General features: G+C 43.5%; 2 protein-coding genes and 1 long non-coding RNA gene across 9 annotated transcripts in view; 1 reads left to right on the forward strand and 2 right to left on the reverse strand.

Annotated features, from left to right (window-relative positions):
* C9 (complement C9) overlaps positions 1-3900 on the reverse strand; it is a 41739-nt gene extending 37839 nt beyond the window's left edge. Inside the window, exon 1 of the mRNA XM_042261478.2 lies at positions 3633-3900. Coding sequence (XP_042117412.2) covers positions 3633-3754 — 122 coding nt within the window. The 5' untranslated portion in view covers positions 3755-3900. The remainder of the gene's footprint in view (positions 1-3632) is intronic.
* Positions 3901-3959: 59 nt separating this feature from the next.
* On the forward strand, positions 3960-17575 carry LOC143268659 (uncharacterized). 2 transcript variants are annotated; one of them, XR_013044715.1, is made up of 4 exons: positions 3960-4670; positions 5019-5217; positions 5338-5409; positions 15921-17575. It is a non-coding gene; the product is annotated as an uncharacterized LOC143268659 (long non-coding RNA). The 2 variants fall into 2 exon arrangements; XR_013044714.1 differs by having other exon boundaries at positions 5019-5409.
* The window catches only part of Dab2 (DAB adaptor protein 2), a 135518-nt gene continuing 121973 nt past the window's right edge, over positions 9622-23166 (reverse strand). For 4 of the 6 annotated variants that reach the window (XM_076551835.1, XM_076551836.1, XM_042261475.2 and 1 more), the window contains 6 exons: positions 21010-21663; positions 19843-19996; positions 14726-15352; positions 14151-14260; positions 13297-13364; positions 9622-11536 (listed from right to left, as the gene is read on the reverse strand). In XM_076551835.1, the coding sequence (XP_076407950.1) occupies positions 13302-13364; positions 14151-14260; positions 14726-15352; positions 19843-19996; positions 21010-21663 (1608 nt within the window). In that variant the 3' untranslated portion in view covers positions 9622-11536; positions 13297-13301. The remainder of the gene's footprint in view (positions 11537-13296; positions 13365-14150; positions 14261-14725; positions 15353-19842; positions 19997-21009; positions 21664-23166) is intronic. The other 2 variants (XM_042261477.2, XM_076551838.1) reach the window with 1 other exon arrangement.

A 23166-nucleotide genomic window follows, 5' to 3' on the forward strand; every position in this document is an offset into this window, starting at 1 on the left:
TGGAAACTGAATTCTGCAAGTAGCCTGGCTCCCGAAGCTATACTCTGAGCTATCATTTCCCTCTCAGATTGGATGTAAAACTTTCCATTCTACCCAGAGAAACCTAAGATGATGGTTCCCTCCAGACCTATTCTCCTGGGAATTCACCTTGATGCAAGAGTTAAAAATCCCCCAGCAGTTTACTATTAGCAAAGCTCCAAGAATCTTGTGACATCCTCCCAAAAGCTATTGTAACTTCAATCCCTTCTCCTGAACAAGGAGGCAACTCAAAGCAAAAAAGAGCCATGAAATCATTATAAAAATATACCTGATGCTTAGTGAATTCTTCCCATAGGCCTGGGGCAGAAGCTCTGGTTGCTTTACACACGTGATAACTAACGTTCGCATGAAAACACTACTGGGTAGATTCTGTCATGGTAAATGTGTGAACCGAATTGTGTTTCCTCCAAAAGTGAGTGATATGCTGACGTCCTAAGATCTGGTTGGTACCTAAGAATGTGAACTTATTTGTAAATAGGATCTGGATAGGAGTAATTGAGTTAAAATGGAATCACTGAAGTAAGTCCTAATCCAATACACCTGGTGTCCATATAAAAAGAGAAATCTGGAGGCTGGGGGATGGCTCCATAGGCAAAATGCTTACTGTATGAACATGAAGACATGAGTTTGATCTCCAGAACTCATGGGAAAAGGCTTTGCTTGGGTGGCATGTGTGGAGAGAAAGGGGGGAGAAAGAGAGACGTAGACTGATTTGGGGACTGAGCATATATATTACCCAGCATTAGAATACTTGCCTAACTGATGTTAACCCAGGGTGGGACTCCAGTATGGTGGGAAGGTGGTCAGGGAAAATAAAAAAGAAAGATGACCATGTAGTGGCAGAGACAGGGTTAGAAAGCCAAAGTATGTCAAGGATTTCAGGCTACCACCACAAGCTAGGAAGGCCCCAGAACAGTGGCAGAGGGGTCTTGGCTCTCTCAACATCTTCTTCTCAGACCTCCAGGCTCCAGACGAGGAGACAGAAAGCTTGCTTAAACCAATTAGATTTTGGACTTTCCTATGGCAGCCATAGGAACCAACCACAATCAGTGTCTTATAGACCAAGGACAGGGACTGAGCTACTCATTCCAACCTGCACAGCTGGTCTATAAAGGTGGTTCAATCTGCACGCTTGGTATATAATGGTGACTTGATGTGAGTTGCGGGCATCTAGCTCCTTTCTGAAGAATATGTATGCTTAGAAATCACTTGAGGGCCTGGAGAGATGGCTCCAAGGTTAAGAACACTGGCTGCTCTTCCAGAGGTCCTGAGTTCATGTTCCAGCCACCGCATGAATGGCTCACAAACATCTATAATGAGATCTGGTGCCCTCTTCTGGTGCTCAGGCATACATGCAGGTAGAACACTGTATACATAATAAATAAATAAATCTTTTCTTTTTTTTAAAGGGGTAGGTCAGGGGGAGGAAAGGCAAGGGGTGGGGGAGCGGCAGGAGAGATGAGAGGGGGATCTGTGGTTGGTATGTAAAATAAAACAATGCTTAAACAGAAAGTAAATCATTTGAAATATTGCTGCCAATATTCAAGCAAACGGTCTCACGTAGCTGCGGAAGTCACTGAACCCTTCATCTTAACCTCATCCTCCACCAAAGGGCACAGCACAGAGTGTTCTGAGTGGGGACATTCTGGCACAGGCTGAAGGCATGGCGATGAGAGTGCAGGATGCTCAGGAGAACTGGGGAGGGCAACTGCCAGGATCTGGGGCCAACCAGGAGTCTGCCTGGTCCTTCCTGGAACAACCGAGTGTGACCAGACCCGGGGGGTGTGAACTTCAAAGCAACCGTGGGCTTCCCACAGCCTTTCAGTTTTGAGCCACAGTCTAGAAATGTGAGTTGTTTGATTTAAAAAAGAAAAACCTACGAGAGGGTCAGGTTAAGTACAAGAAAACCAGCGTATCTCCCAGTGCACGCATTTCTTCTGAGCTAAGATACCCCCCAAATGAAAACATTCTCTGAGCAGGATGATACTGCTTAGCTAATGTCAGCGGAGGAAGTGGGTGGGAGGGAGGAAAGCTGGCTGAGCTACTTCTCCCAGGGCTCAAGTGGGTCTGAGTTTCTCCTCCTTGAGTCCTCTCCTGGAAGAGGCAATCCTGAACACAACCAACACAGTCAGAAGGCTGACTAGGAAAGTCAAAATAGACTTTGGTTAAACTGAGGGGAACTGGGCACATGTCGAAGTTCACTAGAACAGTGGAACAGTGTCCAGGAAGATGTTGGCATTGGGGGTATTCCCGTTCTGTCTTCAGAGAAGATCCTGCTGCATTGGATGACACAGGTTTATGCCTTGTCCTGTGACATCCAGATGGAAGGAAGGGAGCCTCATGGAGTCATAATCTCTGGCAGTGCTGAGTGCAGTGATGTTCAGGAAGCTTTTATTGTCCTGTTGATTCAGTTTGCTGGGTGTATTTGGCGTGGTGTCACGCTCTGTTTGTGTTGCTCCCACAGAATACCTGATGTGGGTAATGTCTAAAGGGAGAGAACCCTGCTCACACTCTGATGACTACGACTTGCAAACAGCATGGCCAGGCATCTGGAGAGGATTCCCATGGTTGTGTCATAACATGGGCATTAAAAGCAGAAAGGGAAGGCCCTGTGTTCAGAAGGGGGACATGTGTTAGTAAGAAAACAAGGGTTTGAGGAAGGGCCTAGCCAGACAGACCTGTTAGGGGCCACTTCTGTTAGGCTTGGCCCCCCATTCCTCAGAGATAGTCCACTCATGGCTGTGGAATCCTGAGACCTAACTAGTGTGTACTCCCTAGGGGCTCCACCACCTCTTTCTGCTGCCACACAGGGGACTGAACTTCCAGCAATGCCGTTTTGAGGACTCCCTCACACCGTATGCAAACTGTAGCTTATGGGTTTTGCAACCCCAAGTAGGATCAGGTAAAAAGGAACTAAAGAGACAGTGCTGGAGGCATGGCCATTAGATCTAGAGAACCATGGCCATCTTGGGTAGAGCAAGTAGACCCTAAGACCCAGGACACAAAACATGGGGCACAATATGGGATGTCACAGGAGACAAATGATTAACCTTTATTTCATGTGGGGGCCCCAAAAGCCCTACAGCCAACAGTTACATGTGTGGCCCAGCCTGGCCTCAAACTAACTCGTGATCCTCCTGCTTCTGCCTGCTTCAGCAAATCCTACCGGACCACGCCACCACAACCGGCTCGGTCAACAGTTAACAAGTATTAGGGTTTGAGATAAGGGATGGAAAGATTAACTTCCTTCATTGTAAACTTCTCAAACAGTAGACACTGATCAACACTGATCTTCACAAACTGGCGACAACCAGTTTTTTTCCTAATTCTAAATATTTAAACAGACTATCTTAGTCTTAACGTTTGAGCTCCTTCTCTAGAACAAAGTCCCAGAGGCACTAGCAGGCTTCCGTAGCAAACCGGCAGACACACCCTGACTTTTCTCACTTGTCTGGAAAGTTTAAATCCTGGGCATTTTATATATCACTATTTAACCTTTATTTTTTTTCCTACTTTGCTGTTAAGAGCTGGACCCTGAGACAGCAGATTCCACAGTAGAATTCCAGAGATAAACAGTCAAGTTACAGACTCACCTGGGAGTGGGTCCCGGGATCCGTGCATTGATTTCCAAGATGAAGATGGCAATCACTAAGGCGATGGTCCTGCCTGCAGACATGCTGCTTCTCCAAGGCAGCCCTGGGGTCTTGGGAAGCATTTCTTTGCAACCAGAGGGCAGGGAACCATTTACTGCTGGTATATGTTCAGGGTTTTGTTTGTATGTGTCTGGTGTGGGCTGCCTAGGTGAAAGTCCAGCCAGTGGAGAGTCATTTATTGTAATTTTGGACTGCTATTTTCCCTTATTGACCAGGTATCATTGTGCAATAGAGCAAAAAAAAAAAAATGCTGAAGTGGTTAAAAATTAGGAGTAGCGTTGTGTAAAAACAAAAGCAATCAAACAAGCAGAGTCCTAGAAGTTCTTTCCTTGGGAGACTCTGAAAGGAGAGATGAAGAGAGAGGCATCATTTATGGGAGAGGCCTTTGGATTATTGTCATAAGAAGCCTAAGCTCAAAATAACTACAGAAATGGCAATGCTCAGAAGAGGACATTCTAACCTCTCCTCCCTCTGAAAATCAGATTTGTGGTTTACTACCACATAAGCAAGGTAAAGTGTAGAAATGTACGCTTCTTTGGTAAACTTTACCCATCTCTTTCTTGTACGCGTAGTGGATTCTTCTGAAAAAAAAAAAATATGATGTAAGCTCCACAAGGCTTTAGCAATAACCCCTAAAAGGATTTGGCCTGCTTACAAATGGAAGGACACACTAAAAAAATAGCATTTTCCTCTGCTGTAAAAAAAGACTGCTTGCTCTACGTGTCCACATTCTCCAGGGTTGTGGAGAGTGGGAGGTTCTGGAAGAACTGAAGAATGTGGACGATGCAACGTCTCTGAGAACACCGGTTGCACAAGAGAATGACCTGAGATGTTGCAAATGTGGATGTCTGCTACTCCCTATCATACTCAAATTTAACTGCTGGAGCTTCTTAGATCCTTCTAATGTGTGGCAAGGGTTGGAACTGAGAATACACAATTTGAGGAGAGAGAGAGAGAGAATCTAATGGAGTTTTGTGGGTAATGTATCACGAGTTTACAGAGTCTCATGACACCATTCTTATCTTTTGTTTTGTTTTGTTTATTTGGGGTGGGGTTGGACAGGACAGCCCAGGCTAGCCTGGAACTCCTTGAAGTTCTTTTGCCCCCACCCAAGTGCTGGAATTACAGGTATGAGCCTATACCCAGTTGTTCCCAACACTTTTGTTTTGTTTTGCTTGAGACAGATTTGCCTTAAACCCTCTCACTACACAGCTGAGGATGACTTTGATCTCCTGATCATTCTGCACCCATTTTCCAAGGGCTGGGTTGCAGGCATGCACCTTATGCATGGCTCTCTGACATAACTCTTTTTAATTTTCAAAACAGGGTTTCTCTGTGTAGCCCTAGGACACACTCTGGAGACCAGGCTGGCCTCCAACGCTCCGAGATCTGCCTGCTTCTGCCTCTGGAGGGCTGGGATTAAAGGCGTGCACTACCCTACCTGGCTGACACAATTCTTAAGAGACATTCATAGATTAATTATTAGTTACAAAAGAGCAAATCTCAGCCATTGGCATATGCAAAGGTAAACTAGGCATCTGGTCGTGGTGGGGATGACAGATTATGGGGCTAGCAATCTTGGGACCATCCTGACGAAAAAGGGATCTAATCACCTTTCCTTGATGCTTCTCCTTTTCGCATACAGAGCTTGAGAGCCAATGAAACTAGTTTCATCCATTTGTGAGCTTACTGTGGAGACCAGGTGCCTGACTGACATGTAAGCCACATACAATTGTCAAGCCATAAGATGATTCTTACCGGTGACATGCTTGCAGCTACGTCCGTGAATGAATGCATGTCAGAGGGACACTTCCCATGAGCCTTAGCTAATGGCAGGTGGTTGGCCTCTGGACTCAGTCCAGATCTGTCAGCTACGTCTGAGTGCACAGGGGACTCTTGGATGGTCTCTGTGGACACTCTCAGGATGTCTGTGGATGTAAGGATGTGAAATAAGTTAGCATAGGATGCTGTTTCATGTTAATGAGATGTTAGCTGATTAGACTGTGAGTCTTCAATTTGGTAAGTTGTCATGACTAAATACCACAAAATCACCTCTTCCCTGGAAGATTGACTGTCTTGAGGGGTGGAGGGGAAAAGGATATCTTGACTGATTGGTTTGAATGGGAGGATATTCCAAACTGCTACATGACTTTATCAATAGGCTATACTAGACAGCGATATGATGAGAACAGTAAGACATAACAACAACCTAAAAATTGATGATATAGACTATATAATGTATACACTCTACGAATAGCATGGTTTTCGTTTTTACAGTGCCTTTAACTCTTCCCGGCTCCTGGCATCTACCACGTATCTGACATTTTGAGGTGAAGGTTGTGCTTTGTGCATATCTTAGAGAAAGGGAGGGTTAGGATGAAGTAAACTGGAGAAGCAAAAACAACATCTTTATTGGTATAACACACACTAGCCACCAGAGACGAAAATGGGAACTTTATAACATACTGGCCATCTATACACGCAAATGAGTTTAGTTCTCAATGGCTGCATCACAGAGTTGAAGAAATGCTGCATACTGAGATTATGCCACCTGTCCAGTCTCAGCTAGGGATGAGTCCCTGGGGTTTGCACTTGGTGTGTTAGGCTCTCCCACCACACTGTGAGTCCTGTGGTCAATATTTTAATTAGGACTCTCTGTTATGTCCATCCAGCATGGGGTTGTGACAACCCCTAACCAGTCTCCTCCCTCTAGTACAGGACCCTGGCAGGGAGGCAATGAACTGGCTTTAATCTCCAGCTCTAAGAGTTTCCACCCTGAAGGGAACCTCATGGTTTTCTACTAGTAAAGAGATTTTCTTTCTCTTTCCTTTTTAAAATCCCATTTATTCAAATCCCCTTGGGAAGTCTGTATTGCTAAATTATGCTTCCACAATATAACCCTTTTCCCCATGTGGAATGGTAGAGACACATATCTGTGCAGAACACCTGGCTGGGGTCAGCGTCAAGTTCAGGTTTTAGATGCACCTGCACACTACCATCCCTGATGCTTAACAAATGTAACATCAGTGATTGGAGGTCCACACTCCTCGTTTCATATATCAAAATTTGCTTCCCTCAGCTTTGGGGATCAAGAACTGCATTCTCCCCCTCCTTTGCTAGCTCATCTTCCCTGACCATCACTCAGATGGGCAGACCTTAGTGACCTGGTCTCACTCCTTACTTTATTTTCTCTTTAAATATCTGTTCTTAAGAATAGACCAATTTTCAGATAAAGGAGTCTCAAGAGTATGGTGTGTTGAACCCCCTTTACCAGAATCTGCTGCTCTCTCATTTTAAAGGTAGAGCCCTAGAAGTAACCATTGACTATGTACATACACTCACATAGGGTGGGGGATGGAAGTCACTTTCCTGTTTGGTAATCCTGGCTCTGAGGTCAGATGCCTATTACTCTGCGCTTCTCTGAGTGTTTTCCTTCCTGAAGTCAGCTCATTCCCAAGGCAGGCTGAGAACTGCTGCCCAGATCCCAGGGTCTTTTATCCTTTTATCAAAAACAGATATCCTCTCCCGGCTTCCAGCTTTATCATTTCCTAACATGTAAGCACCCAGCCAATCTCTCAGTTCAGTGAAGGAAGCAGGAGGCAGATGTCACGTCAACTCTTCCATTTCCCTCCCTATTAGCTCCTGTGTCTAATACTCTCCTCTCCCCGACTCCACATGAAAATTTCTGTGGCACTCCGTCAATATAAGGGGTAGGGGAACACTTAGAGATCATATTCTAAACATATCTGTGACTCTGCTACAACCCATTTGGGTCACCCTTTAACCTATTCCTCTTAGAAAACAATCAACAACAAGCTAAAATAATAACTGAAGTCAACCATTGTATATATCCATGACTGGAAAGAGGACAGATAGAAACCTATACAAAACACCACAAGGAAAACACAGTCATGAAGACTTTCAGAACTGGACTTGTTTTTTTGTTTGTATGTTTTTTCCCCCCTTTTAACTATTTCAGCCTTCATTGGTTACTGAGAAACCCACATTGTGTTCTCTGTAGAGACCGGCACTGCTAGGACTTCAGTAGAAAGCAGAAGTCTGTAACTCGGCACACACATAACTCCAGCAAAGCAAGGACAAACAGGCTGGGGTACCCAGGGATGAGATGACAAATGTCTGGCCCTGGTCCATCAGCATCCTGTAATTAGGACATGTTAACAGACCCACTGCCGATGTGTAGCCATCTTCATACCCCTGTGTGTCAGACAAACTGAGAACATGCGTGGTAGCTATCATTATTATTTCATCAGAAAAGAGTCGTTAAAAATATGCCATTTCCCGGCAAGTATTAGGTGCTTTGTTGTTGAGCAATCACTTGAAAGGGTGATAGCTTAAATATTTACCAGGAACATTTGGGCAACTCCCATCTTTCAGTGAAAGACTTTATTTTGAACCTATTCCAGGCCTCTGGGTCAGAGTCCTCACTCATCAGGTAGTTCCAAGGTGAACCACATTTCTGAGTTGTTTCTGGCCTGTTCTTTCCTGCCTTGCTGTCAGCACAGGAAGACAGAGCCTTGCCACGTGACTTGATGGAGGGCTCTGACATTGTGGGAGAAGAGGACCTATTCTAACAGTTTTGCCGCAAAATACCCACTAGAAAAACTCCCTACGCTCTAGGGCAACTTCAGTCATTCTAAGACCTGGATGCCAATTTCATATGAGCTGTAGTGGATACAGATTTACCTCACTGGATTATGGATCAGCAGAATGGAGTTACTATTCATAATGAGCATTGCCTTCCCCCAGTGAGGGGTTATTGTAATAAAAATCAGTACCTTCTCCCTTTGGGTTGCACTTGCGTATGGAATCTTAGGGTTTTCTAGTTGTTAACATTCAACCTTTTGCTTAGGAACATTGGATGGTTAAAAGAAGCTTGAGGTTCCCCATGAAGTATCACTTTCAGGATAGGTCTGAGTGCCAAAGAGTACACAGGATAGATTTGCTCTCAGTTTCAGGGCTACTTCCATAAGCACATCCCGTTTTGTCCAACAGTGGTTCTTATTGCAATGCATGAATGTCTTCTTGTACATGAGCAATGCTAAACCCCCAGCATAAGTTTATATATCGAGTCACATGGAAAGAGAATGAGCTCAGAGAATTAAACACACAGCAGAACACCCAGATAAACCAGATAACCTGTGGTGTGTCCTTCCCAGCAGCCCTCAGCTCACCCTCATCCGGGGCTCATCTCCAGTCTTCTTGTTTCTCTACATTGTACCTCAGTGGCCAGAAAGATACCAACTGTTTTCAGCTAAGGTGGGGAAGAAGACCAAGACCCAAACATCCCATAATAGCATGCACCACAGGATGGTTCCTCCCCAGAATCTTACTCTTGAAAGTTGTTAGTTTCAAAACCCAGTCTTTTGTATCTTCCAGAGCCTAGTTTAGGATTTGTTCCAGGTCTTTGTTGAAATGTGATCCCTGAACTTATACCAGGGCGCCATGACTGAGTGTCCTCAGCTGATCATTGACCTGCCAGCCTGACACTGCAGGTTTTCTAAGTGGCTAGTACCCATCCAGACTAGCCCTACACATGTGTTTGGGTGGGGCCAAACATGACTGAATAACAGAGACGCAAAGGACACAAGGCATGGACCAACACTGTCCAGTGACTGTCATGTGATCTGTAGCAACTCTGATCTACTAATTCCATTCAACTCCATCTACTAACTTCATTAAACTCATAAGGGAATGCATGTGGACGTGAGAGGGAATAAGAAATTGAAAGAGACTGGATAATTTATTTGTGTTTCTACATCATGGATTTCTATTTTCTCTAATTACTATGACAACCCAAAATGTGTACAACTAGCAGTTTTCCACCTTCCAGCAGGTGTGTTTTATACCTTGATAACAGTCCATCTAAAGCATGGGTCAAATACTAGAATAAGCTAACAATGACATGAAATTTTTGTCATTCCAGTTTATTGAATGAGTAAATTTATATAGCTTTATTCGCATACAGAAAAGTGCACAAGAAGACAGGAACGCACAAAACAGTTGTGTGGCTGATCATTTTCAAAAACTCTACCATCTAGAAATAGTTACCTCCAGTTTAGCACATCTTTAGGTATTTGGAATTTTAAAGTATGATTTCAAGTCTCTGTTTATAATAACTGAGTAGGAAGTTAGACAAGAAAAAGAACATATGCCATAGATCATTAACAATTAGCATTAAACAGAAACCCACAGGACTTCAGCTTGGATCACTTGGGGCTAATCAACAGGGTTTCACAAGACCAGCTTCTTGTTTAAATCCTGAGCAGTCATCTTCTTCCACTGAAAGGTAAGATTGCATGAACACCCACAAGACCTGAGCATTAAGGGTCAAGAGATAACATGAAAAAATACTTAACACAAACTAAAGAAAACGAAAGGGCTTGGCAGGAACAAACCCTTCAGTCCTGTATAACAAAAAGACTGAAAATGCACTGCTTAGGTTTTCAAGGTTATGAGAGAAATCTTGCAGGCAGGTTTTCAATAACCCCAAACATTCGTCCATCACCCTCTCTCCTCTCATTTCTTATGGTCTTAGTAACTATCTGATTGCGGCTTCAAGGAAGTTTTCCAACTACTTGGTAAAGGCAGTGCACAACCTCCAGGAAGGACCCAGCGTGTTTGGTACGTAGAATCTAGTCCTTCATTGCTGAGCTGAGTCCAGCTCCCCTCCTGTGTTAAACTGAATTTTAGTTTAAGAGAATGGCCCCCGAGTCCACATGGAGAATGAGGAGAGTCTAGACGCAGGACTAACAAGGACTGGAGTGGGTGTGTATCTGTGTGCTCCAGATCTGTGAGTCATTTAATGCTTTTTGACTCATGAAAATCTGTTCCTGGGTATTGTTTGTACAAAGCCAGGAGCAAAATGGACTGACGAGAGAATGAGAGACAAAGACAGGGAGAGATAAATGATGCTTTTCTCTCATTTAAAATACCCAGCAGGAGGTTAAAAAATGGAACAGCCTAGGTCCTGGGAGAAATCATCAGAATGAAGAGAAATTATACTTTTTTTTAAAGTAATGCACACAATAATCATCTTTATTGAGAAAAAAAATCACATGATACGAAATTAGGGTCATCGGGCAAAATTTAGGCCATAAGGTCACCAGGGTCAAACAGCTACAAAATGTCTGGAATGAAAACAATTTGAGGCCCCAGGGAGAAATTGTTTTATTAGCTTTGAATAATGCCTTATGTTTGGAGTCAGAATTTTCTCCGCTTCAAGTCAATTGTAAGCACCTCTTTGGGCAGGATTGGTAAATGACACAATTAGCTGAGAGACAGTCATCTTGAAATGGTCCTCGTGTGTATTTGAGAAGTTAGTCTTGCTTTCATTTTACACAAAAAAATTCTTTCTGAGTGGAGATGGAAAGCAAGGTGTCTTGCTGTCCAATTAATAGAAGGTTTAGGTTTATGCTGCACACCAGGAACACCAAATGACTTTGAGCTATGAGGATTTGGACATTTACTCAAGGCAACATGGTATGAAGGGTTAAGGTGGCCACACCTCCCAACTGGAGGGTAGAAGGGGGAGTATTCTGGAAGGTTCTAGGGGCACAAGAGACAAGGATTTGGTAGGGAAGCTACTTCATTTATATTTGAGCTAGAGAGTTTAGGAGCTTAATTTACGTAAAGCCGTAGTTTCAGTTTAGCTTTAGCCTAGACAGAAAGTAAAAGGCAGTTTATAAGAGGCAAAGACAAGTAAGGCAACAGATAATATGTCAAGGGTGGAACACGGGCAGAGGTCAGCACGTTTTCTGGCTATCAGCTTTGTCCTTGGCTAATGCCAGTCTCTTGTTCCTCTGGAGAGTCAGCATTACAGCTTCCTAGAGAAACACGTAGAAGAAAGGTTAGGATATTCGGGTTGAATATCAATGTATTACACATTCAAAGATCATTTTCAAATGTTAGCCATAGTTCATCCCAGAGCTGATGTGAAGAGAGAACAAAATAGTCCTATCCACAAGATGTGACAGTGCATGCAGCTGGCACAGGATTTCAAAACGATATAGTAAAACCAAGGCCAGTCTGAACTACAGAGTGAGGCCCTATACTAAATACATTTATATCTGTAAGGAATTAACTGGGTCAGAGTAACTGAACTGGGAAGACCCACCCTAAATATGGGAGGGGGGATCCTTGGAATGGGATCCCGAACTAAGTAAGAAGGAGGAACAAGCTGAGCACCAGCATTCATTCATGTCTCCGCTTATCGACTGTTGATGTAGTGAGACAAGCTGGTCCATGTTCCTGTGGCCACGACTTCCTCCATCATGATGGACTTGAACCATGAGCCTTTCATTGCTTAGGTTGCTTTTTTTCAGGCATTTTGGCGCACCAACAGGACAAGTAAATATTGCACTACCTAACCTATTAATTGCACAGATTATTGTTATTATTTTCCACTGTTAATCTCTGTGCCTAATTTATCAGTGAAATTTTAGTCATTTATGTATAAGAAAAAACAGATTGGCACTAAGTTGTAATTCATGGTTTCAGAAATCCTCAGGGAATTTTGAAATGCGTTCTCCATGAATAAGGGGAGATAATAATAATAATTATTATTTTTATTACTATTACTATTATTATATGTGAGGAAGTTATCTACTACAGATAACTCAAGATAGAGTTTAGCCTGGCTTGGATGAGGAAATGTTGAAATAAAATGGGTTTGGATTCATTTCATTCATTTCACTGTTCTAACCCCCTCTGGCTGTGCCTTCTCTGATGTTATACGCTTCATTTTCCTCTTCACTCCAGTGTTATGAGATTAGAACACACTTGGTGTCATTTATTGATGAAACGAACAGATTACATGGAACCCTGGCAGAGATTCAGCTTTTCTAGGATAAAGTCCAGTAGAGATGGCACCGTCAAGCCGCTCACTCCTTTGGAACTTTCACTGCTTCTGAAGGCGACAGTTACAGCTGTCGCTTGTGTCAGAGTGACACATCGCACCACAGGGACCAGCTTGAAATTACCCGTGAGGAAAAGGATAAAAGAGAAGTTGTACTGTCATCTGGTTAGCCGACTCATCCGACGGCTTCAGAAAGTCCTTCAAACTTGGGCCTTTTATAGAGAGCCCAATTGTTACTAGGATGCTTCCCCTTCAACATGGATGTTTTTTTTAAAGAAGTAGGTCTGGGAATGTAGCTGGGAGAGTGCTTCATTCATGAAGGCCCGGGTGTGATCTCCAGGACTACATAAAACTTGGTGTAGTGGTGCATGTCTGTAAGTCCAGCACTTAGGAGGTGCAGGCAGGGGATTCAGAACAAGTTCACTCTCCAATACAGAGAGAATTTGAGATCATGTTCTATTGAATAGACGTCCATATAGAACTGAAGTATCAAATATACAAGATATAAATTTATATCTCTTAGCTTGACTGTTTGTAAGAATTATTTTCCTAAATGCTCAGCCTCATTAACTGATCAGAGTTTTGATTTTCATATGTATCACTCCCAAATTACACATACGTAGCTTCTTTCCAATTCTAAAAATAAAACTTTCCCCTTTACTCTCTATTTCACAGTTTCACACCATTCACCACTGCAAAAAAAAATGCTAAATAGTTTCTGCCACTTACGGAAGCTAGGCGAAAGGATTTCCAAAAGGACTCCTGTGGGCATCAGAAGATGCAGGCTGAGAAGCCACCTAAAAGATAAAAACAACACAACAAACACTATTATAACCATAAGAAAAAACACATGATTGAACCTGTTTCATTTAAGCATCACTTAGAGCAGTGGTTCTCAACCTTCCTGATGCTGTGACCCTTTAATACAGTTCCTCATGTTGTAATGACCGCCAACCATAAAATTATTTCATTTCTACTTCATGACTGCAATATTGCTACTGTTATGAAGCATAATATAAATGTCTGATATGCAGGATATCTGATATGTGACTCCTGTGAAAGGGCCAGTCAACACGAAGGGGTTGCAATCCACAGGTTGAGAACCACTGACTTGGATCATAAGGCAATCAGACATTGTACATGTTTACAGTGAGCCTTGTCTACTTGCTTGGAAATGATGGTACATATTGTTTGTTCAAAGTCAAGGCTGTGGGGAATTGCATTTGCTTCCCTCAGCTTGGAAGAATGGTTTTGATGAGGTATAGAACTAACAATGGGAGATTAAGAAATTTATCTTTAAAAGTTTCTAAAAGACTAGACCAGCTTCTCTCATACTGTTTTCAAAAGACAGATTAAGGGAAATACAAAGGAAGGTTTTTGATGGTCTTATCCCTCAAGTTCAGGAGATGATAATGCCTGTGAAACATCTCATTCCGGCTTGGCTGGATGTTCACACTGTGAAGTTTCCTAAGAACACATCATAGGCAAATAGGCATTCTTCCAAAGATTTACTGCATGCATAAAGAAGGGAGATTCAGGGAGCTATGTGGTATGTGGCATGCCTTCCAGGATTTGATACTTACGGAGGGCTGTGATGAATTGAAGCCTCCTTTAGAGAAGGGGTTCTCAAGTGAATTGTCAGCAGACTTGGTACCCGAGAGGTTACCTTGCCTGGGAGCTGGCTTTGGCGGTTCTGGAAGGCAAAGTTCCCAAGCAGTTAGTAGACAAGCTTTGGCTCACACACACACAACACATTCCTTGACTGGCTTTTCTTTGAAACTTAATTTGTTTCCACCAGAATGGAAAGCTACATATAGACTTTATCTAAAGTGGAAGACACTCAGAAGTTCCTTGCTTGTGGCCATGGGATGTGGGCTAGATTATCATTTGGCTCTCTACATGTCACAATCCCGTCATCGCATTTCTATAGTTCTTGGAAGCCCTTTCAAGAATGGTCACTGGGGGGCAGCATTGGGCCAGTCCTTGGGATTGGCTGATGTAAAGGGCTCTGGGTAAAATAGTTCAATTACTTCCACAGCCCTGAACACCAGAAGAATCAGGATTTCAACTCTTGATAGGCATAGAAGGGTCCTCGGAGCTCCCCATGGGACTGTATGACAGCTGAAACATTAGTTAGCAGATAAGGGAGCAAACTTACCATTAATCTTGCTCAACAGCTGATTGGCATCAAAATCATCATGGTCTACATGCTCCTGAGGAATGCCAACTTTATTGTTGAAGTAACTGGAGAAGGCACTTGAAGTCCCAGTAGGAGGTGTCTCTCCCTTCCTTGAGGGTACAAGAGGTGGCTGCCGCAGCTGGAAGTCCTTAAACATTTCCTTCACTTCCTTGACTTCTTTGTCCCCAAGTGGGTCTAAGCCAGTGAAAGCATCACTGGGGATGTCCTTTAGTGGGCCATTTCTGGGAGGTGGTTGAGGAGGTGTGGCCAGAACAGAAGGAAGCATTGGAGAGGACTGAGTGGTCGGGGCGGGAGGTGGGAATGCGTTACTCTGAAAAGGATTCCCCAGAGAGCTTGGGGATGACCAAGCGTTGGGTGCCACAGGTGCAGGAGAACACCATACTGCAGGGGCTGGAGGGGAAACTGGGGCTGCAAACGATGAAGGTTGATTCCAAACTTGAACTGCTGGGGTTGTACTAAAAACGATTGGCTGACCAAAACCTGAAGGCTGGCCACTTATTATGGCTCCGGGGACCACAGCTGGAGAGTGGCTGAAGACAACAGGGGTCCAAGGTCCTGCTTGAGGGGGTGTTACTGGAACACCACCTGGAGGAAGAGGGAGAAACGTTATCAAGAGACAAGCTTGAAGAGGATACTTTTGTTTTATTTTTATAACAATGTACTCATTGTATAAAATCATGAGTTTAGTTGTGACATTTTCAAACATCCATTTAGTATACTTTGGCTGTATTTGTCCCTTTGACAATGATTCTTGAATTTTAAAAAGCATGACTTTCTGGGCATATTTGTAGATCATTCCCAAGGCAAACTACTCTGTGAAGTTTTGAAACTGACTCAGAAACATGGCTTCAAGAGATGAAATCACTCTGAAGGTCAACTCATTAGCAATGTTTAGCTGGTGTTCAATCAAATGCTTGTAGATTCTTCTGACCACAATTTTCATTTCCCTCCTTAGAAGAGTAATACACCCCATAAGTTCCTAATTGTGGATAAATGAACGCTTATCAAAAATGTATTGGTGAGTCTCCAGCACCTTGAACTTGCCAAGAACTGATTTGCCAAGTGGACAAATACACAAATCACAGTGACTAGGAAGTAGTTCATTGAGATAACACAGTGCTCAGAGTCACTATTTCGTCTTTGCATTTAACAGATGGCTCCTGCTGAAGACTTATGGAAACCAGTGATCATGAATGGACACACGTTCTCCAGGAGTGTCTCTCCTGTTTCGAAGTTTCCCTCCTTTCCCATGCTGCCAAAGTTGACACAGCTACACAAAGGGAAGATCAAATTTAGCTGAGGCCAACGTTTAGACTTTTAGATATAAAAATGGAAGAAAGGCTATTATCCCAGGAAGGCTGCTTCCAATAAAAGTGCTTCCTGCCATGTGTCACTCACTGAACTTTGCCAGAAGTTAGAGGGGAGTAGTTATAAGAAGGGGGAAGCAGCACCTTTGTGCATAACTGTGGCCTCTTCAGAGAATATTATCTCCAGGGTCTACCTCCCTGCCTTGTTCTTCAGAATGTAGCTGCCTCATGAGAACCCAGGCCTCTCCAACCTCTGTTCCTTAGGCAGATTCCTGCCTTGCATCCTGTTCTAACACAGAACACTTACTTGCTCTACTCTCTCTTCCCAGTTGTGTTAACGAATCAGCAAAACATCACCATTGAGAAAAAAGCCAAAGCACTAACCATCGGCTAACCCCAGTCCAGCCTCATCCTCAGTCACGGATGGTCCTGTTCTACCCTTGAAATCTACTTGTTCTGAAGGTCAGAGCAAAGCATCCTTTCACTAACCATTTTCTAATTCAACCAAGAAAAGCCTTCAAAGTTGGGATAGAAAAGATTTGTTGCTGTTGGTTTATTTGTTTCCAAAATGAGAAGAACTTTGAAATGGGGTTTAGGGGCTAACATGGGATCATCTCTTTTGATCTTTTTGGCATTTGACTCTTTTATTATTGTGAATGCTGGCATCTGGTCAGGAATGCATTGGCTCCACTCTCATAGGATGGCCACCTCTCTTGATCAACATGCCTGTTTCTTACTGAGGGAACTGAACCAAGGAGATCGTCAAATTGGGAAGTTCACAGGCTATGCCCACAGAGACAAATTCACGTACCTTGGCCCTGATCCCAGCACATTATTCTCCCATTTTGACCTCTTCACAGCTATGTGGTGATATATTGTTGTGTACCCTAATGAAATTTGCCTGAAGATCAGAGAGACAAAGGAACAAGCCACTGCCATGCCTTACCTCTAGGACTCCTCAGCCTGAAAAAACCTCTAGTTCCTGTCTCTTTACACCTTATATTCCTTTCTCTGCCCAGCCATCACTTCCTTCTTAGTGCTGGGATTAGTGGTGTGTGATTCCCAAGTATTGGAATCAAAGATGTGTGCCACCACTGCCTGGCTCTGGTTTTCTCCTAGATTGAATCAATATTATGTAGTCCAGGGTGGCTTTGAACTCACAGTGACCCAGACAGATCTCTGCATCCCAAGTGCTAGGATTAAAGGTGTGTGCCACCACTGTCTGGCATCTGTGTTTAATCTAGTGGCTTGTTCTGTTCTCTGATCTTCAAGCAAATTTTATTAGGGTACACAATATATCACCACACAGCTAGGCATAAGAAGCAACTACTTGTGTAATGGGAACCTAATTCACATATTAATTTCACAGACACAGGAGCCAGGACTTATTTGCTTTATAGATCACATTCACAAGACATGGCTTCTCTTATTAAGCCTTAAAAGTGGGTTTAGTTTGAACAAAGTTATCGACAATGTTTCAATACAATTTAATGTTGTGAATGGAAGGGTCATTTACTAATAATATCAACCATTCAGAAGTGCAAAAATAAATATATAAAAGGAAGCATCCATTTACCATCCTTCATCCTGAACTACTTGCCTTTCCTTGCGAAACTCTTTAACTCTAGTCATAGATGGCATCCATGGGAGTCCCGTTTGTAAAAAAAAGAAAACTATGACATTTGCCAAGAAGCAAGGGCTTGGTAAGCCAGCATTTGTGCCGGCCTTCATTCCCATGTCCCAGACTCCACCCATTATGTTTCCAAAACATTTACGGCCCAGCTGTAGAAAGTAGGGGCAAGGACTGAGGAAAAAGAGAGCATGGGCATTAAGCATTAATTTTATTACCTTCTGAAGCTAGATCAAAACACAGGGTACAAGTCAAAGCCGAGGGCTCAGCTTCCTGTAATGCCTTCTCTCCCCCCCCCACCCCCCAGATCTCCAGAGAAGACAGTTCCCCAGCTGGGTCCAGCGGAAGCCAGACCTACAACCTTCCATGGTTTGGCTGAGGATCACTGCCAGTGGACAGGGGCTACACTGTGGGCCTCAGTTTGAGTTCCATGTCCAAACTTGGAAGAATCATCAGTATTCTGCAGTTGTATACCCCAAGGCCTCAACAGGGGCACCTCGCCAAAAAGCCTCACTTCGTCTGAATAAATTAACGGTTATAGGGTCCAGCTGTATCTTCAGGCTGACTTGTTAAATATTGGCTGGAGGAATTCTTCAAGGCATTGATATTAGACTGCAGAGCTCTGGTATTTGATCTAGTCACAGCCCCTGAATGCAAGTTCTCTGCCTTTCTATGAAGGGAAGACACCAGCTGCTTCACTGTGGGTACAGGGAAATGAGCAATGCCAACGTATTTAGAGAGGGTCTCTCGGGGCTATATCATTGAGCAGGAGCCTGGAACCTACTGACTGCTCCCACTCCCCTGGATTTCAGCTATCAGCATCGGCAACGACTCCTTTCTCATCCCTACTCCAGACATGTTTAGACAGACTTATTGTGGCAGAGAGAAAACAGCAAAGGAGAGAAGAAAGGAAATAAGGGAAGAAAAAGGATGTTGGTGACTGATTCTGTAAAGGGTAGGGAAAGCCATGATCTCCATTCAAATCTTACCAAAGGGCCAGAGAGTCAGTCCTTCTTGATCCTGGGTCCCCCACCTCCCAAGCCAGGTTGTACTTGAGTTTGCACAGGTGCCCAGAAGCAAGCAAAGAAAGAGGATCCCCAGCAGGATGGCAAGGACTTTTGTTGGGGTTTCTAACTGAACTATAGAGCCTGAAAAGAACTAGAGGCTGTGGAGGAAGAGTAACAGGAACCAGCCCTCAGTCAGTGCCCCTTTACCATCATCCTGACGCAAAGATTCAGTGGATGTGGCAAGCCAGAAATATAAATATGAATATATAAAAAGTATATATATATATGGTTTTTCTAAACAGGGTTTCTCTGTAGCTCTGGCTGTCCTGGAACCACTTTGTAGACCAGGCTGGCCTCAAACTCACAGAGATCTGCCTGCCTCTGTCTCCCGAGTGCTGGGATTATAGGTGTGTACCACCACATATATTTAACCCCAGCACATCCCATTTGTCTAAGAAAACTCCATCAATTCTCCTTCTAGCTTTTCCCCCTAATATCTACCTCCTAGCTCTACTTACATGCTTTTCTAGAAAAAAATTATTAATTATGAATTGCTAAGGTATTCAAAAACAGATCAGGATTCATGCCCATTCCTTGCCTACTTAGACCTAGGGGCAGAGCTGAGCCCAGAACTTAGTTTCCCTTTACGATTTAGCCTTACTTCTGGCTTAACCTATCCCCATCCTGGGGTACATAAGAGGATCTGAGCCTTGAGAGGAGATAGACTTCCCTCTATCCAGGCAAATGGCATGGAGAGCATGCATATTCGCACTTTACTCCATAGACAGCACACAAGGCTCTCTCAGTGCATCTATCTCCTTTTCACCACTGAAGCCAGTCTGACTTCAGAATCCTCTACAACTCTCTTCTGAAAGACACTGCCAGCTGTTCAGGGACACGCAATACTGAAAACGGACTTCTTGTCACGTGGCCCCCCAGAGAGCTGAATTTCGGTTACCAGGCAGGAGGAATGTCACAGGCGTGTGGCCTGTGCAGGAGGACAGGCGAGAGGCATGTTGCTTGAGGTCTCCCGTCTTATGGCCACCAGCATAGGAAATGTCTTCTTCCTGTGTGTCATCATTATGAGTGACAGCAGCAGAGCCACACCTAATGCCAATTCTGGGAACGTACCTAGACCTGCAAGGGGCCCCATTGGGGCAGGAGCGCTTGTTTTGAAGAGATCCAAAGGATTGGTCTGAGGGGCCGCAGGTTGTCCTGGGGGTGACGTCTGGCCTGGAGGTTCTGAGGCAAAGATGTCTGAGGCGAGCAAGTCGTTTGCTGAAGACTGACGAGGAAGGAGGGGAAGGAGGGAGAAGAGTTACTCGGGTAGGAGGCAAACACAGCTTCCATCTGTCTCCTGCTCTTAACCCCAAAGCTAACCTCCGCATAGAGGAAAATCTTATATTACTGACAAATGATTGCTTCTACCAATAAATAAAAGAGCAAAGGTGAGGTGTGGGGTGGGGGGAGGGCAGGGCAGGTAAGAGACACAGATGGCTGCAGTGAGTGGACAAATGGATACCATCTTGGATTTGCAGAATGAAATCTATTTTTCTCATTTTATCCTTTTATGTCAGTCTGGTCTCCTTATTGGCTAAAACTTGAAGCTGGGAAAGAAAGGTCAACATAAGCATCCTAAATAATTTCAGTGATTCCATTTGATCTAAGTCAGTTTTGATAGAGACGATACTACTTTCATCATTAGGTAAGACTACACATGCCCATGAGAGCTTTGAAAAAAAAAAATCACCTACAGATACTGCACTTGGAGTCGCTTTTGAATGAAGTTGGTAATAGTGATTGTGTAAGTTTCTAGGTCAATGGGTTATTAAATCAACATTTACATTTAAAAGAGGAGACAGACTTGAGAATTTTATACCACCACCATGGACATCAGTGATGATGGGTGTGCAAGACATGTGTTAGTGTGGGGACAGGACCAAGGGAATCACAAGAGCTCTCTCCCTCCCATCCCAGAACATGACAATCAAACTTACCAGAGGTACAGAAGCATAGCAGCATTAACAATGGAAAAAAAAAACAACAACAACTTGTGTTTAGTTTAGTATTAAGTGACAAGACATGCAAACGGAAAGCAGGTGTGACAAACACTGTCGGGGAAGCTGAGGAAGGATGTTGACTAGAGGGGCATAGTCCTGGAGGGTCGATGTGTCTTATCCCACCTTCTACTTCACAGCCACACAGGAAACTATGAGAGCAGGAAGAGAGCTTGCGTCACACCACCCTTTGGTACCGAGCATGCACTCTGCTAATGGGTATGCGGAAAAGACAATTCACCTTAGTAGTCCTTCTGCCTCTTCCGGGTTTGGTACTTTGTGGAGGTGGGATAATGGCTATGGAGTCATGTGCGGAGGACTGGACAGAGCTTTCCAAGTCCTGCTTTACGCCATTCGGTACCGATAGTCCTTTGGGAGGGCTCCCCACAAAAGGGTTCGGGGAAGATTTGATATGGAAGCCGTTCTGTTCTCTTTCAGATACCCCGTTTTGAGTTCTCACTGCTTGCGGGGTTTGCGAACTTGGATAGGGCCACGGGCCTGCCTGAGCTTCCTGTTTGCCAGTCCGGTTAGAGATCTGGTCAAATTGCTGACCAAAGTAATCAGTATCACCGTTCAGGGGCCCTTTACTCTGAGGAGCAGACAAGCTGCTCGAATTCGCTTTCTTCTGATCTGGAGGTGTGAGAGAATCAAACGAAGAGAGTGCCGATTGGTCTGGCTGTGCAAAAGGATCATCACGGAAAGGATCGGGATTAGGGGTGGGAAAGAAGTTGAGATTGGCAGAAAAGGCATTTTCAGGCAAGAAGGATGCCTGAGGCTTTGGTCGAGGGAGAGAGCAGGAGGTGACGCCATTTGTTAAGTATGGATTTTCTCTTAAAGAGTTCTGATTGGTGTCGATTTCAGAGTTTAGATCCACTAACAGGATATCTTTGCTTTCCTAGCACATTTGGGGGAAAAAGAGAGAGAGAGAGAGAAAGAGAGACAGTGTTAGTCCATGTTATAACTTCAAATGAGAAAACTACATCCAAATGACAAGGATTACCAGGATTCCTATTAGAATTGGAACTATTACCATCTCACATCAACTCCCTGAGTGTTTACGAGCTGGGAATCAGTTCCTCCTTCAGTTTGTGAGCTGTAAGTTTCCATGGGGTCTGCCCTTCCTTCAGTGAAATCTTGTTCAATTTGTGCTCTCCGTAATCCATACTTTCAGATGGGCTAGGTTCATTACCTACATTGGTTCAACTGATGTCTTTGAATTAACTGGGACTCACTCTAAATGATTATCTGAATATACTGTTTGAACCTATGAACTGACTTCAGAAACCTGGTCCAGCTTTCTACCTGACAAACATACAATCCATAGTCCTTTTTCCAGAAGTCTCAAACATTACCCCTCTAAATGAGCAAATTCATCAGTTAATATTCATACGGTACCAGGTGTATGTATGTGTTCGGTGCTGGGAATTAAACCCAGGGCTTTGAGTATCTCAGGTAAGCATTCTACCACTGACTTATATTCCACAGCGCCAGGTTTCATAGTTATGGCTGTGATGAAACTTAAAGTCAACTCTATTTCCCTCCTCTGGAGGGAAACAAGATTCTCCATTTTTATCGTGGTCTGTGGGTCTGACTCTGTGAATGACAAAGATCTTACTAAAGGTCCTAGACCAAGGTGGACTTCTCATCTTTGGCATCTTCATCCCCTCTTGGACATACCTTCTGTGTGTGTGTATGTTCTTTTCTGCGTGACCTTCAGAATACTGATCACATCTAACCAATTACACACTAACCTCACGTCGATGTCCTTATTTCCAATACCTAGCTCCTATTTCCTGTATTGTGGCAGCGATTTCACTTATTTATCATTAAAGTAGGCTAATACCGAAGGGGAAAATGTGGGTTTAGGCTGTAATTGTCAAAGCATGCATAATGTATAACTCTGCTAATAACATTTCTTCTCTGTTACATGAGAAAAGTACAGATGTTAATTGTTTGGTTTCTTCATTTGTCTTATGAAGATTGTTAGCCTCAAAGCTACCAATTTGATCAATTTGACATGTTTTTAATTCTGATTTATAATTAATTATGATTTATCCTGGGAAAGACCTTTTTTTGTCTGACTTTGATCCATTAAATACTTAACTATGGTCAGCCATAGATTATAAACAATAAATACTTTCCAGCTGGAAGGCGGCTAAAGGAGACATCTAGCAGAAACCTGGGTGGAGTACTATTTTGATCATTGACACAAGAAGAACAATTTAGAAGAAATCTGAAGCTTTTCAACTAATTAGGACAAAAAAGCGTTCAAAATCTCCATCTTTTCAAGAAAAGAAAAAAGTCCTATTTTTCTCTTGTGGCCCTAGAAGAGGCCACAAAATCAGGTCCAAACCATATTCTCTCTTTTTGCTTTCTTTACTGGAAAATATAAAATCAG

This window comes from Peromyscus maniculatus, chromosome 15 (genome assembly GCF_049852395.1).
Source record: "Peromyscus maniculatus bairdii isolate BWxNUB_F1_BW_parent chromosome 15, HU_Pman_BW_mat_3.1, whole genome shotgun sequence".
Classification (NCBI taxonomy): domain Eukaryota; kingdom Metazoa; phylum Chordata; class Mammalia; order Rodentia; family Cricetidae; genus Peromyscus; species Peromyscus maniculatus.